This window comes from Ischnura elegans, chromosome 8 (genome assembly GCF_921293095.1).
Source record: "Ischnura elegans chromosome 8, ioIscEleg1.1, whole genome shotgun sequence".
NCBI lineage: Eukaryota > Metazoa > Arthropoda > Insecta > Odonata > Coenagrionidae > Ischnura > Ischnura elegans.
The window spans coordinates 16,055,121-16,068,222 of record NC_060253.1 but is presented as its reverse complement, the minus strand read 5'-3'; the positions used below and the strand labels follow the sequence as shown (position 1 = coordinate 16,068,222).

The 13,102-nt window shown below is 46.5% G+C and overlaps 1 protein-coding gene across 4 annotated transcripts in view; it reads left to right on the top strand.

Moving 5' to 3' along the window:
• LOC124163225 overlaps positions 1-13,102 on the top strand; it is a 794,093-nt gene that overhangs the window by 165,053 nt on the left and 615,938 nt on the right. Inside the window, exon 1 of one of the 4 annotated variants that reach the window (XM_046539973.1) lies at positions 6,796-11,139. The exons of the other annotated variants lie outside the window; for them this stretch is intronic. Within the exon in view, the coding sequence (XP_046395929.1) occupies positions 9,985-11,139 (1,155 nt within the window). The 5' untranslated portion in view covers positions 6,796-9,984. Of the gene's footprint in view, positions 1-6,795; positions 11,140-13,102 lie in introns of those variants that run through there. 4 annotated transcript variants of the gene reach the window in all.

The window sequence follows — 13,102 nt, the reverse complement described above, 5'->3', positions numbered from 1 at the left end:
ATTATGTTCTGTTTTGTCCTCAGATTGTTAAAAATATGTTGCTTAACGTTTTGTTCACATGGTCCATTAGTTTATTTTTGAAGCTTGTACTTAGTTAATCGCACTCTTAGAAAGATTTGGGTGCGAAGCAGGGGCGAATCCAGGATTTTTTCTGGGGGGTCACACGTGGGTCTGACAGGTATTCTCATACTTAAGATTAAAAATAAAAAGCAACAATCAAAGTAGAAAATGCTGTCCTTATTTTGATATTAATGTTATTAATATGAAATTAAAAGATTGAGGCTCCCAAATACACGAAAAAACGAACGTAATGATAACCGTAATAAAAATCTTGCCTCTTTTATAAGCCTCTGGGGGGGGGGGGGGCAGGGGCGCAGCTAGGAATTAAGGCTAGGGGGGGTTTTAGGCGCAACTAATACTTACGGGTGTGGGGTATTGCATACCCAACAGGGTAAGAAGGAGTTGCGGGGGCCCTGCTCTAGAAAAAAATTAAGAATAATGGTTCAAAATGGCGAGTTTTACGGCTTTCTGAGGGATATTTGAAAAATCCTAACACTATTTTATAAGTAATACTGATCCAAATAAGTCAAATGGATTAAACTTAAAAATTTCTCTGAGCTCTAGGGAGGGTTTTATCCCCCAAAACCCCCCCTTGCTGCGCCAATTGGGGGTGAGGGGGCACGTGCCCCCGTTATCTCTCCCCCCTAAATCCGCCTATGGTAATTTTAAATTTAAATGAGAGTGGTCATTACAATTATTCATTCTGAAAATCTTCTAAAACAACTTCGGAGGACCAACAGCATTTCCGCAGATTACGAAAGTGGACCGAAGGAGTTCCCGATTACCCATCTGAAGTTTTTCCTCATTGCTTTCTCCTTTTTCTGTCCACACTCTCTCCGAATGCAGCTCCCTGAAGTTACCTGAAGTTGATTTGATTTTAATCACATCGTTAATTCGCTAATCACTCAAAAATTAATCCGGAAACGAGGCCATGCTATATTTGTATCGTTATTCCCAAAGTATAACGAACACTAAGTATATCAGTTTTTTGACAAAATTATACGTATACTTTCGCATAGATCATCATTTTTCGTGTACTTAGTCAAGTATGACCATAATAATCAGCATAAAATAGTGGTTTATTGAATGCATTATTCAATTATAAATGCTTGGTTACACGATACAGTGACATACACGAGTTAACGTCTGATTGCATGAATGTTTTTGGAGGACCGGAACTTAGCATGCACGAATGCATGTATCAAATTAGAACAGATTCTATTGTCTGCACATGCGTTTGCACAAGTTGGGTGGTTACACGGTGCATTTTGGCGTCTATTCTCGCATTCATACATCTAGACAATAACTCGTTCGTGTCAATATATCGTTTAACCTGGCCTTAATACGGCCGGAAGTCTATTTCTTATGGCCGTCAGTCTATGGGGCACAAATAGAAGAGCAAATCATGGTTCTCAAAATTAAAAAAAAATATATTATCACATTTTTGGGTCGAAATAACATGCGTACTTTCGCATTAATTAACATTTTTCGTATTCTTAGGCGAGTGTGACCATAACTAGGTGCATAAAATAACGGCTTTTCGAATGCATTCGACCACTGGACTAACCTCGTGAAAAACTTGCGAGGACAATCAACCTTTCCGGCGATTGCGAAAGTGGGGAGTTCCCTATTACCCCTGCGGAATCCCTCCTCCTTTCCCCGCTCTGAATCACCCCAGTGGCGTAACTATGGGGGGAATTAGGGGGATAGATCCCCCCTCCAAAGCCTCAGAGAAATAACAATAATATTCAAAACTATGACCTAGTTTTGACAGTTAGTAAATTTTAACGTAACCTTTTAATCATTCATTATTGTACTCTACCGATTAAGGTAGGTTTCCATGGAGTATTCAAGAAGTGATCTGGGAGCCTCCCTTTCCTTCCATCACTGCCTTCTTTAATTTATTGTAAGGCCTACTCCCTTTCCATTTATCTAAAAATCCTATTCTTTTCCTTCACCTCCCTCGTTTATCTAAAATTCTACCCTATAACACAATTTTCAACATCCCCTCTCCGCTAAGCAATTGCTCCGCTCCGCTAAACTCCATCCATACCTTCTGTCTCCTCCGTATCTCATCTAAAAGCTGCCTCTCCTCACCCACCATGTCCAGCACTTCGTCGTTCCTTTTTCTCTCCGTTTATTAACCTTTTAATGAAACCCAAATTTTAAGTGCTAAAATTATGTAAAATGTATTTGCAGGCAGGTAATTTTCCCAAAATTTTCTCAAAAGTGGAAGGTGGGGGATCGCCCTTCCCCATTCCCCCTCATCCCCCCCCCAAAGCATATTGCTATAGTTACGCCTCTGGATCACCCAGTTCTCTAGCTCTTAACCCTTTCTTCCGCACCCGTCCGCTCATTCTGCTCGCAGCCCAGTTCCACTGCACACGAAGGTGTGCTACCCGCGAAGGAAAGGAGCATGCGGCACGTTGGGTGTGGGCTGTCGCGGGAGGTCGGGGTGGTGTTAGGGGGTTGGGAAGGGAAGGGGAGGGGGTTGCAGGGGAAAGGAAGGGGGTTGGGGGATGGGGAGAGAGTATGTGTGTGTGAGAGAGACAGACGGGGAAAAAGAGAGAAAGAAGCTGCTGCTTTGCTGTTTGCTGCGACGGTTGGCCTAGCAACAAGAGGGCAATCTCTCTCTCCCTCCCCTCCCCCCCCCCCTCCATGCCGGTATTCCTTCCGTTCTCTTCCCCCCCTCCTCCACCACCTTGAAAGCCAACTTCCCCTCCCGCGCCTCGGACTCCCCCCCCCACCGGCCGCGCTACAGTGCTGCCACTCGTCACCCGAGCGGCAAAACTCCTCGATTCCTTTCGCCCTCCCGTTTCCGAGGCGAACGCAAGCCTTCGTTTTTCACTCATTACTTTCCCTCCCGTCCCTAGTTCTGCTGATGTTACAAGAGCCGACGCGTTATATAGTAGTGTAGTGTAGTGAACGCGGTCCACGCGGCATCGGCCACTTCGTCTTCGTACAGCGTGTGCGTGGAGTGCGGGAGCCGGTTACGCGCATGCGCGTTTGGGTCCAGAAACTTTTTCGTCCGCTCTTTCCCCTCACCCTTTGGTAGCGCATGTTATTGTGGCGTTTGTAGCGCGATCGCTCCTGAGTCAACGCTCCGGACTGCGCGCGTGTGTGGAGTATCGCGACACGAGGTTCGCGTATCAGCGCCACGTACGAAATCGCCGGCTCTTGATTGTGTTTTTCGGTGTGTACGCGACGGTGTGAGATAGGTACCCTCATGGATACACGCATGCCTCTTCCAGCTGGGGTGTGATATCGCCGCTCTATCCAGAGCACTGAGTGTCGCCCGACAGCGGGCTGTCAGCTGTCGCACCACCGAAGCTCCTTCTCTCTCTTTTCTCTTCGAGCGCGCTCCCTCTAGATTCCATCCTCTCGCGACCGCGGGAGCTATACTCGTCTCCCGTGAGTGTTCGTTTCTGAGAAGAAGCACGACTGTTTTGGTTTTCCGTGGTCGCCAAGGACGACGCTCGACTCCTCATTGTTTTTGGGGACACGTCTTGTGTATTTTTTCTATTTTTTTTAACGGTTCCCCCAATACTTTTTCTCCAGAGGCAATCAAAACGCACAGCATAGCACATATCGGCTACTACGTTACGTGTGACGACTTTCAGATCGTGTGTGTTTTATATCGTGGCCACTCCAGCGTGTTTCCTGGTGATTTAATTAATTCTGTGACCTCCCTGTGGAGCGGAGAGCTCGAGTGTAGTAGAGAGAATGTTGTGTACACTAGTGTGAAAACATTTAAAGGCAGCACTAATCCCAGTCGCTTTCTAAAAACCTCCCTGTCAACTTGAAAACGCCGGGTGAAAAAAATGAAGTGCTTCGTCTTCACCCTCTCTTGAGTTTTGAGTCCGTTTTTAAATCCGCTTGTTTTCTTCCGATAATCCCCTTTGCCGTAATCCCCATTGCCAGTGTGCGGTTTTTTTTTTCAAATCGTGTCCGAGATCTACCGGTGTGTGTGAGTGTATGTTGGATGGAAGAAAATCTTATGGTGTCCATTTCAATTTTCCCTGGAGTTACTTCAGTCTGTCCTGTCACGTGAAGTGCTTTCCTGCAGTTATTTTTTTTCCTCTTCCATCCTCATAGCACACTGGTGATGCGGCACTTTTCGGTTTGACGTGCGAAGCCTGCATATTTATCCCTTGCGACCCGCTAGACCAAGCGCTCAAGGGTCCATCATCCTTCGTGGGTGGAGAGAGTGCCAGAGATTTCTTCCGCATCGTCCCACGCCCACAGCTGTTTCCTACCTTTTCGTTCTCCTACTCGTCGCCGCCTTTATAGAATCCTCCCCCGAGTTCAGCCTAGGATCCTCCTCAGCACCCGGGGTGGTGGAATAGTTTGAATGGGACACAAATAGATCGGGACGTTTTTCATATGTGAATCCTTGTGGACGTTTTTCATCTCGAATATTCTTATGAGTGAAGTGCACAACTGTGTTTTTATTGCGCTGTCGAATTTTTGTCGTGGTATATCATTGCTAAATATCATCAGTTCTAAAGGCTTTATTCATCATCACCCTGTTGTTCGCCTCCTGTTGGGTTGGTCATTTCAGCCAGCGGCAAGTCGGAAATCCCTCATCGGAAATACAAGGGTTGAATTCAATCACACAGCGTGAGAGCACAAGGCGAATGTTCTCACAATTGCGATAAACGTGTGGGTGAAAGCGGTGGAATATTTCACTTCTCTGTGAGTGTTTCATCATTTAATTTAGCACATTAATTCTTAAATATATCCGGACCTTTTATCCGCCTTCTCACTTCGCAGACTAGGACAATTTTCTCTCTGTTGAGCGATACAACTTTGCGTCAGAGCGGTGACGGGTCTCGTTGAATGCGAGGGTGTGAAGGGATAGTTTTACTTAATCCTTTTCACCAATCACTGGATATATAGTGTGGAAATAAACCGCTAGTTCAAGTCTGATCTTCTCGCGTGTAGACTGGGCGAACGCGCTCTTTTATTGCGATAGACCTGTGCGAAAGAGCGGTGAAGTGTTCACTTCTCAACGAAGGTGTGGGAGAAATATTGTATCATTTGTGCGAGGTTAAGTTTTTTGTGGATTCATCTTGTCAGGGTTTTGAAATAGTCGCTACCCCTCTACTCGCAAGGGTGTGAAATCAAGCGACATATCGTGGGTAACCAGCATCGTACCCCCTTGTATCCACGGTATTGTTGGATCTTTAATACGAACCCCTCTTGAGTCTGGTCCCGCATCATTTTCCCACCCTGTGGACGTCTGTCTTTGCCGTCGCCCCCCTGTCTGTGTCTCAACCAGCATTCGCCGTGATCCCTGCTACTGCACTGTTCCTCACCCCTCCCCCTCGTGTCTTCTTTCCGTCACCTTTGACCAGCACGCTGCCCCCGGCTGCCTCCGACTCTGCTCTTGCTTCGAGGAAAGTTTTTTTTCTCTCTCTCGACCCCTCTCTCCCTCCTCTCTGCGGATTCCTCCCGTCAGCTGTTTTACGCAATCCCGCCTTCCAATTTTCTCTTTCTCGCCGTTTTTAGCTTCGCTCGCCTCATTTACACGCTCCTTTTCGCCCGTCAATTTTTTTTGTAAAACTCTTCCGAGCTTTGGCGGAGGAAAACTGTCGCAGCGTGTATGAAGGTTTTGTGTCATTTATTTTCTTTTAAAACCCCCGTTTTTTTTAGCGTGAGAATTCCGCAGTATAATAGGGTTAGGGTGTTCTCGATATCTTCAAAGGCACGTCCGGAATTCAAAAGCCAATTCTGATTTTTGTTTCACACAACCTTTCATTTTTTAAAAAATATTTTCAATACCGTGTTTTATTTACCTCCTCAAAATATAGGTCGGGATTCGTGTGAATTTAACGTGCGTCAATCGTTGGAATTGTGGAATCAGGTGGGTCGTATTTTCTGTTTGAAGCAAATATACTGAGAAATTTTTGTTTGTTTTGTCAGAGGTTTTGAATTATCATTCCAATTGTGGTTGTCTCCCCTGAAATATTCTCCACGCGTTCCCGTATTGGAGTCAAAAGTCAAGTCTTCCGTAATGTTAGTGGCGACCTCGTGAGGGTGAATAAGGAAGTCTTTTCTCGACCTGTGAGGCAGCCTGCAGCCGTGGCTACATGACTCTGATGACCGCGTCCACTGGCCGATTTCAATTTGATCATATTGTGGCTTCTATCTCAAAGTTCTTCTGACAGAAGTTTGGTCAAATATAAATAATTTTTCATTTGCATTGGCATGCAATAAATTTCCCATAGAATTTTGGAAGATCTAAAGGAGTTTGTTGCACAGAATCATATTATTTTCCAGGAAAATTCCACCAAACCAATGTAAAAGCGGAAAATTCAAGTGATTTTTATCCAATTCATCCTTTATCAAGTAGTATTTGCATTGAATGAATTCTGTTAATAATTGCTGAATATATTAAGGATTTCGGCGAACGTTAAATATCGTATTTTCAGCTAGTATTTTCATCAAATCAATTCGTTTGTCACCTCGACGTTCCCTCTCGAGTGTGTTTTTCTTTCTTTCGAATTGGTTCCACTGCTGTTTTATTGCTCCAGTTCTCGTAGCTTTTGCTTCCATCCGCGCTGAGAAAACTTTCGTTTCTTCCGCGATATTCCCCGGCGTAATCTTTGAAGGCTCTCTAGAGGCACGTCCGAATCAGAAAAGCCAGTTCTGATTCCTGTTTTTTTTTTATTCGTACCAGCTTTCCTTTTCTGTATCCCAAGGTGGTGGTGTGTTTATTTCGCCCTAAAATCGGCCACGAAAGTTAACTAGGTGACTTATCAGTCAATTTTTCCTGCGTATCGTTTGATTATTTCTGTGAAAAATCTATCGCGCTAAAATACTGTTAGCGTGTCACGAGCGTCAAACTGTCCGCGCACTCACGCCTGCTATCGGAGAGAAGAGAACAGAAGAACGTCGCGTTGGGCCGCTGTGCTTTGTTGTGGCGCTCGGCTTCGTAATCCACGACCGCGTGTTGACGCCCGGTCAGCTGTTCGTGGCAAACTTTCACTCGCGTTCCGCTCCGTGGCGCTCAGAAGATAGAAGGCGATTAACAGGAAGGGAAGTTGGGGGGAGAGTAGTGTACCTTTTTCGTATCTTCATTGCCCCTAAATGAAATCAGTTTTGGTACACTGAAGGAAAGTACTGAAAATTCGCGGACTACCGCGTTAAACTGAGTATCCTCGGACATCGTTGGCGTCCGTTAATTTTTTCCTTCCTGTATTATTTGCGGAACAAAAGGGAAGTGGAAGCCCTGTCTGTCCTTCCGGAAATTCTGTCATTATTTTTTAGATACATTTTTTGCCGTCGCAACGGGAAGATACGCACCCAACTCTTTTCGTCGCAAAAGAGTGACCTGGGGACGTGTTTCGGAGGAAAGCAGACGACTTTTGCTCCATTATGTCACTTCTGTTTTAAAGCGTCGTGTTGAGTGAGCGTTCATTGTCTCCCATTTCAACATTTCCTGGAGAGGAAACGTCACGTGGCCGCCGGCAACGAAAAAAAAACTGGAGAGAGAATTCTTTTGCGGAGGAAAAATTCTTTTTCACAGACTTGTGTAAACAGTTCTCGGCGCTCTCATTGTCATCATTTCAACGTTGCACTGCGCCGTCGGATTTTTTCAATTCTATCTCAGTGCGGAGAGGTCTCGCAATTTACCGCTCCGAGCGAGATGCTCCTTCTAGTGGTCGTTTGAACCCCGCGATCATCCGTTGCGAAGTTTACGCCGCCGCGTAAATACGACGAGAGCGATAACTTGATTCAGGAGGGCTCGTTGAAAAGCCATAATACTCTTTCCCGGGATATTTTTTCCCGCAACCAAGCGTGCTGTTTGTGTGGTCTATCAGCAGTAGCTCCGCTTTGGGTAAAAAGCTCTCGCCTTTCCGTTTCGCCCTGCGCGCTTGTATCTCTCATCAATCGGAAGTCCTCCTTTTTATCTGCTCCCATATCTACCCGCCATTTCCTCCCTAAGCGTAAGCAGGCTCTTTCCATTGGAAGCTTTCCTGTATTACCCGGAGAGAACGAATTAGCGCGAACAACCCATCCGTTGGAGTTGATCTCGTTGGCTCGAGACCTGTTCTCTCTGAAGGCTTTTCCTTCCTCCATCACATTCGATGAAACCTTACCTACGAAAGTGGTTTTTCAAGGCGTGTCGTGAAAACTTCGGGCTCCAATAATCTTTCTCTCTCCGATTGAGACTCCGCGAGGCAAGCTTCGAGGCTTTTATTTTTTTTAATAATTGAAGAGACACGTTGTTATAACCTGTTTGGACCGTGAGCTTCTTAAGCGTCTTTTTTTTACCCATTCTATTTTGTGTCATTACGTACTACCTCCATTACGAACTATAATAAATCATTGAAACCTTCGAAGCCGCTTGACGGGCGGAGAGAAGTTGAGAAATTGGAATGAAAAGAAGAAACAAAAGAGTCGCGTGAGGCGTCTCTCTCTTTTCGCATTTTTCATAAATGCGTAGTGTCGCGCTTCGGTCTTCCACGCGTTATTCTTTTTTTTTCTCTCGACCTCGTCCCGCTCCGTCTACTTCACTTCCTACACCGTCCACTGCGAGTCATTTGCGCACCCAATTCGCGTCCCCTCCTCTCCTCATTAGATCCGTAGCTTTACTTGAGACCCGGCAGAAACTTGGCGTCCTTTAAGCTCATCATCTCCGCTTCGATCATTAACGTATTTCGCATCATCGCCGCTGGCTCAAACTGGAGACACCCTGATATATTTTTCCTCGCAAATATTCCGCCGCGGATATTCCTACCGTTTCTTTTTTTGAATTCCGCAGCGTCGTCTCACACGCGTGTCCAATTAGCCAATCATTCAAACCTTTGGGATTAGCGAGTGGGAAATTTTTTAGTGACAAACTCTGGTGTTAGTTGTGTCTATGGTCATTAAAGGAATTGTTCATCAGCTACTGTGATTGTCTTACAGTATTTTTTATTCGACGAATTAGGAATATTTCCTACTGGAAGTGTTTGTGTGTGCTTAAGTGCAGTATATTCAATTTTGGAATACATAGTATAAGTGACAAAAAGGATCGATTAGTCATAATCAAGGCTTATTTTTAAAGTGGTGATCTCTCTGTGTAATACTGATTTTTCCAAAGTGCCTTGTGATGTTTTTTGATGGATGAATACCTCATCGCACTTGTGAAGAAGATTTGTGTGTGTGAAAATTCTCAGTGGTGGTAGTGTTGTGTTGGCCACCCTGCTCGGCGACACTTTCACTCTGGGCGTCTTATCACACCGTTTCCCCCCTCCCTCCCTCCAGCTCTCATTCCTTCGCTCATAGAGCACAAACGCGGTCGGAACTCGCGGCACCGAAGCGGCGCGGATAGCTTTGCACTCGTCGGTCGCTCTTCCTCCTCTTGCGATCGCGTGCGCGGAGAAGACAATCGTTTCCCAATTTTTCCATCGAGCGAGCTGTCCTTTGGGGAGTGGACCCACTCACTCCCCTTATCGAATCCTTCCCCCCCTCCTTCAACCCCCTCTGCCTTCTTCGCGTCCACGCATTTCGCCATCGCAACAGCAGCATACTAGCCGCCCGGCCAAGAAGACACGGGACGACTTTGGCACGAGTCCTTGAGTCCATTCTCACCAAGAGTGAGCGCGCGAGAGAGTTGAGGCTGTTTTAGCGCTCGACGACGTTCTTTTTTTTTGTTATAATCGTGATTCGCTGCGCCCCTGCATCCCCAGAGGGCGTGGGAGTCCATCCCTACACAATCAGGACTCATAAGTGAGCGTGAGGACTAGCCTTTCAAGCTCTTGAAACGCTAGTGTTTTTTTTAATTGTGATTTTATATGCTCGTGGATCGCATCGCCCTAATATCTCGAAGAAGGTTCTCTGAGGAAGTGTGTGCATTGAGTGACGTGACCGGTAGGTTTTCGGCTCGGAGGTTTAGAATCTCGTGGTGTTGTCGTCGGGGAATCCGAGTTGGTTATGGAGGTGGGTCAGGAAGAAGCGGTGACCCCCGGGAAGGAGGAGGGGGGCGGGGTCAAGGTTGGGGGCGTTCCCGGAGGCCGCGACAGGACGGTGACCACCTCCAGCATCGGTTCGCTCTCCGCCCTCGACGACTTGGGGGACGAACACACAAACAGCGACGACGACGACGAGGAAGACAACGACCTGCAACTGAACGACGTGAAGAAGATCTGGCTGGACGGAGTGCTGGACAACATTCACTCCGGTCAGCTGGTCAAGAAAGACTTCAGGCCCGCGATGGGAAAGAACGGGCACGATGCCGGCAGGCGCTTCGTCAGTCCGGAAAAGGTCATGATCCGTCCGGTCGAGGAAGGCGAGGACACGGACTCGGACGAATTCGAAGATTTCGATGACTACAACGGCGGCGGGAGGATCGGTGAAGGGCTGTCGCACATGGGGGCTGGTGGGGGAGGAGGAGGTGCCCTTGAACGGATCCTCCCCCTAGACAGGCGGAGGAAACTGTCTAGGTGCCCCGAAGTTCCGGAAGAGGACGATGACGACCCTCACGAAAACACCGTCCCAAACAAGGGTGCGCCGCAAATCCCACACGGCAGGCCGAGTGTCGTCACTGCCCCGAAACTCAGTGTGGTGCCCCCCCCGCCCCCTGCCGCCGCCCCCATTGTTATCGAGAGCGTCCAAGAGGTGGTCCCCAGTTCCCAGGGCGACGCTGCCGCGGAAGAGGAAGAAGCTCACTTGCCCAAAGCGGCGTCAGCGACCACGACCTCTGCCGGCTCCGTCTCTTCCCTCACCTCCTCGTCGTCTTCTCAGTCGACAGACGGGTCCTCCTCGAAGCTGACCCCCGTGGTGGTGGGCAGGGGAAGGGCCAGGCACCACAGCGGCGGCACCATCGCGCTGGCATCGCCGGGAAATAACCCGGCGACCCCTCGGAGACACCACAGCGGAGGTGGCGGCAGCGCGGTCGATGCGATCGTTGGAATCACCGGTGGGGTGCCCTCCCTGGCTTCGTCCCTGCTCCCTTTCATCCCGCACCATGATCGCCGCTTCGTGGACACGTCGCTCATCGAGATGAAGTCGCAGGCGTCGTCCACGTCCACGCTGGATTACGACAGCACCGAAGACGTGTGGGTGCGAAGGGACGTGACTCGGAGAGAAGTGAGTACCCTGACCGCTGCGCGCCCATTCCACACTCGCCTGTTGGGTGTCGCCATTTTATCTGTTAAGGACGTCGCGAATATTCGTAAATTTAAATTTCTGGCGATTCTTTTCTATCACTTTTTAAAACTATTATCCATGTATAAAAGTGAATGTGGCCATAATCGGATCCACACGGTTACCACGTCGCCGTACTCTCTCTCAGCCTCCGCCGGCCAGAACCGGGGTCGACCGCACGCTCGAAAAAACGAAATAAAATTCGGGGTTGCAAGCTGGTGCAAGGTTTTACTTTAGATTCACAATGTAGAAGCTTCATAGAACGACGTGGTATAAGTAACTTGGCGGAAGTCGCCGGAAGGATCTACTTTTATTTTCTACGCTTAAGTATGTCAAAAAATTGGTTGAAAGCAGGCTCCGCCATTTTGTTATATATCTTCGGTTAAGGATGGAACAAAGTCTATGAAAACCCTTAAAATGGAAGGTGAAGGGTTGTAAATTAAGATGGTAGAACAGTTTTGTAAATAAAACTATTAATGAAACCACCGAACGAGGATAAAGTTGCATTTTTCAGAGAAAGTCGAGGATGGTCGTTTTTCGCTAAATTTGTTCAACTTTGGCCTCAAATATATTGTTAACCTGAAGACACAGGAAAGGAATAGTCTGGCAAGCTATGCAAAATTTATTTGAGAATATGTATGCGAAGTTTCTACTTCCTTGCTAAAAAAATCGATTTTGAGGTTTTGGCCAGCATTTTTCGATTCTAGCCCACTGTGTGTCGCGAGAAAAACAATAATAATAACAATTTTATTCTTTCATCATCATCACGAGTCCTGATATCTAACGTTTGACGGAGCTCTCCATTCCGCTTTCCTGATCGCTATCCTTTTCATTCCTCCTCTATTACAATCCTTACTAACCCGTTATTTGTAACTTATTTGGCATCATCATCATTATGCGACAACAATCTTAGGATTGGTTTGACGAAGTTCTTAATAGGGTAGTTTCCTTCATCAAAGAAACCGAAAGGCATTGATTACGATTTGTTACCCACCACTAGTGTATTCATAATAAACAAATTATTTCGTTTTAGAAATACCGGTTTAGACGAATGGCAATGGTAAATTTTACCCTCATTTGAAAAAGGCCAGATTGGCGCCCATGCGATGCCACTTCACGTGACGTCACAGGGACCTAGTTTCTATCGGAGAAGATAGGAGTTACACATCGTCTGAGATTACCAATGCCTGCATGAGGCGCAGAGCTCAGGGAAACATGTCTTAATAATCACCTATTAAAACTTGCTAAGGTCGGAAACTTTCCTGCGTTTGATAAGGTATTAATAAACCTTTTTTAAGCCAAGCGCTATCTGCTAGCAGGGTACTCAGCTACCCGCTAGCATCCTGCGTCCTATCAGCGCTCAGAGCCTCGATCAAGGTCACCTCACAAGGCAGGAGGGGGAACCAGAAATACGTCACACGGAGAGATTTCCTTACCCGTCGCGTTTTCGCGCGCTTGAAAATTTTCACTTTTCATTTAATCGCGAAAAATAGATATCGTCATTTAAAAATCTAAAAGCGTGAAATACGTACTCCAGGAGTAATAATCTTTCGATTTAGGCAATAAAAAAATAATAGGAAACGACCCTATTCCGCTCTTCTAGCCGCTGACCTTTTCATTCAGTCTTCTCTTTTACAATCCTAAACCCTTAAACGGTGACGTGCTGTCTGAGAGACCTCTGTGTTTTTAAAATTATGAATATTTTAAAATTCGCCGTTATTAAGTATCTGAAAGTAAGTTTTAAGTATCATCGTTAGCTTCAAATTTTTGTATAATAAGCATATAAAAATATTAAAATTATACGTTTTTATCATTTAATTCTGTAAATTTACAAATCAATTCGATCAGCGGTCTGAGAGACCTCACGTAACGCCTGCAGAATGCATCAAGAAAAGGAATAGACGAG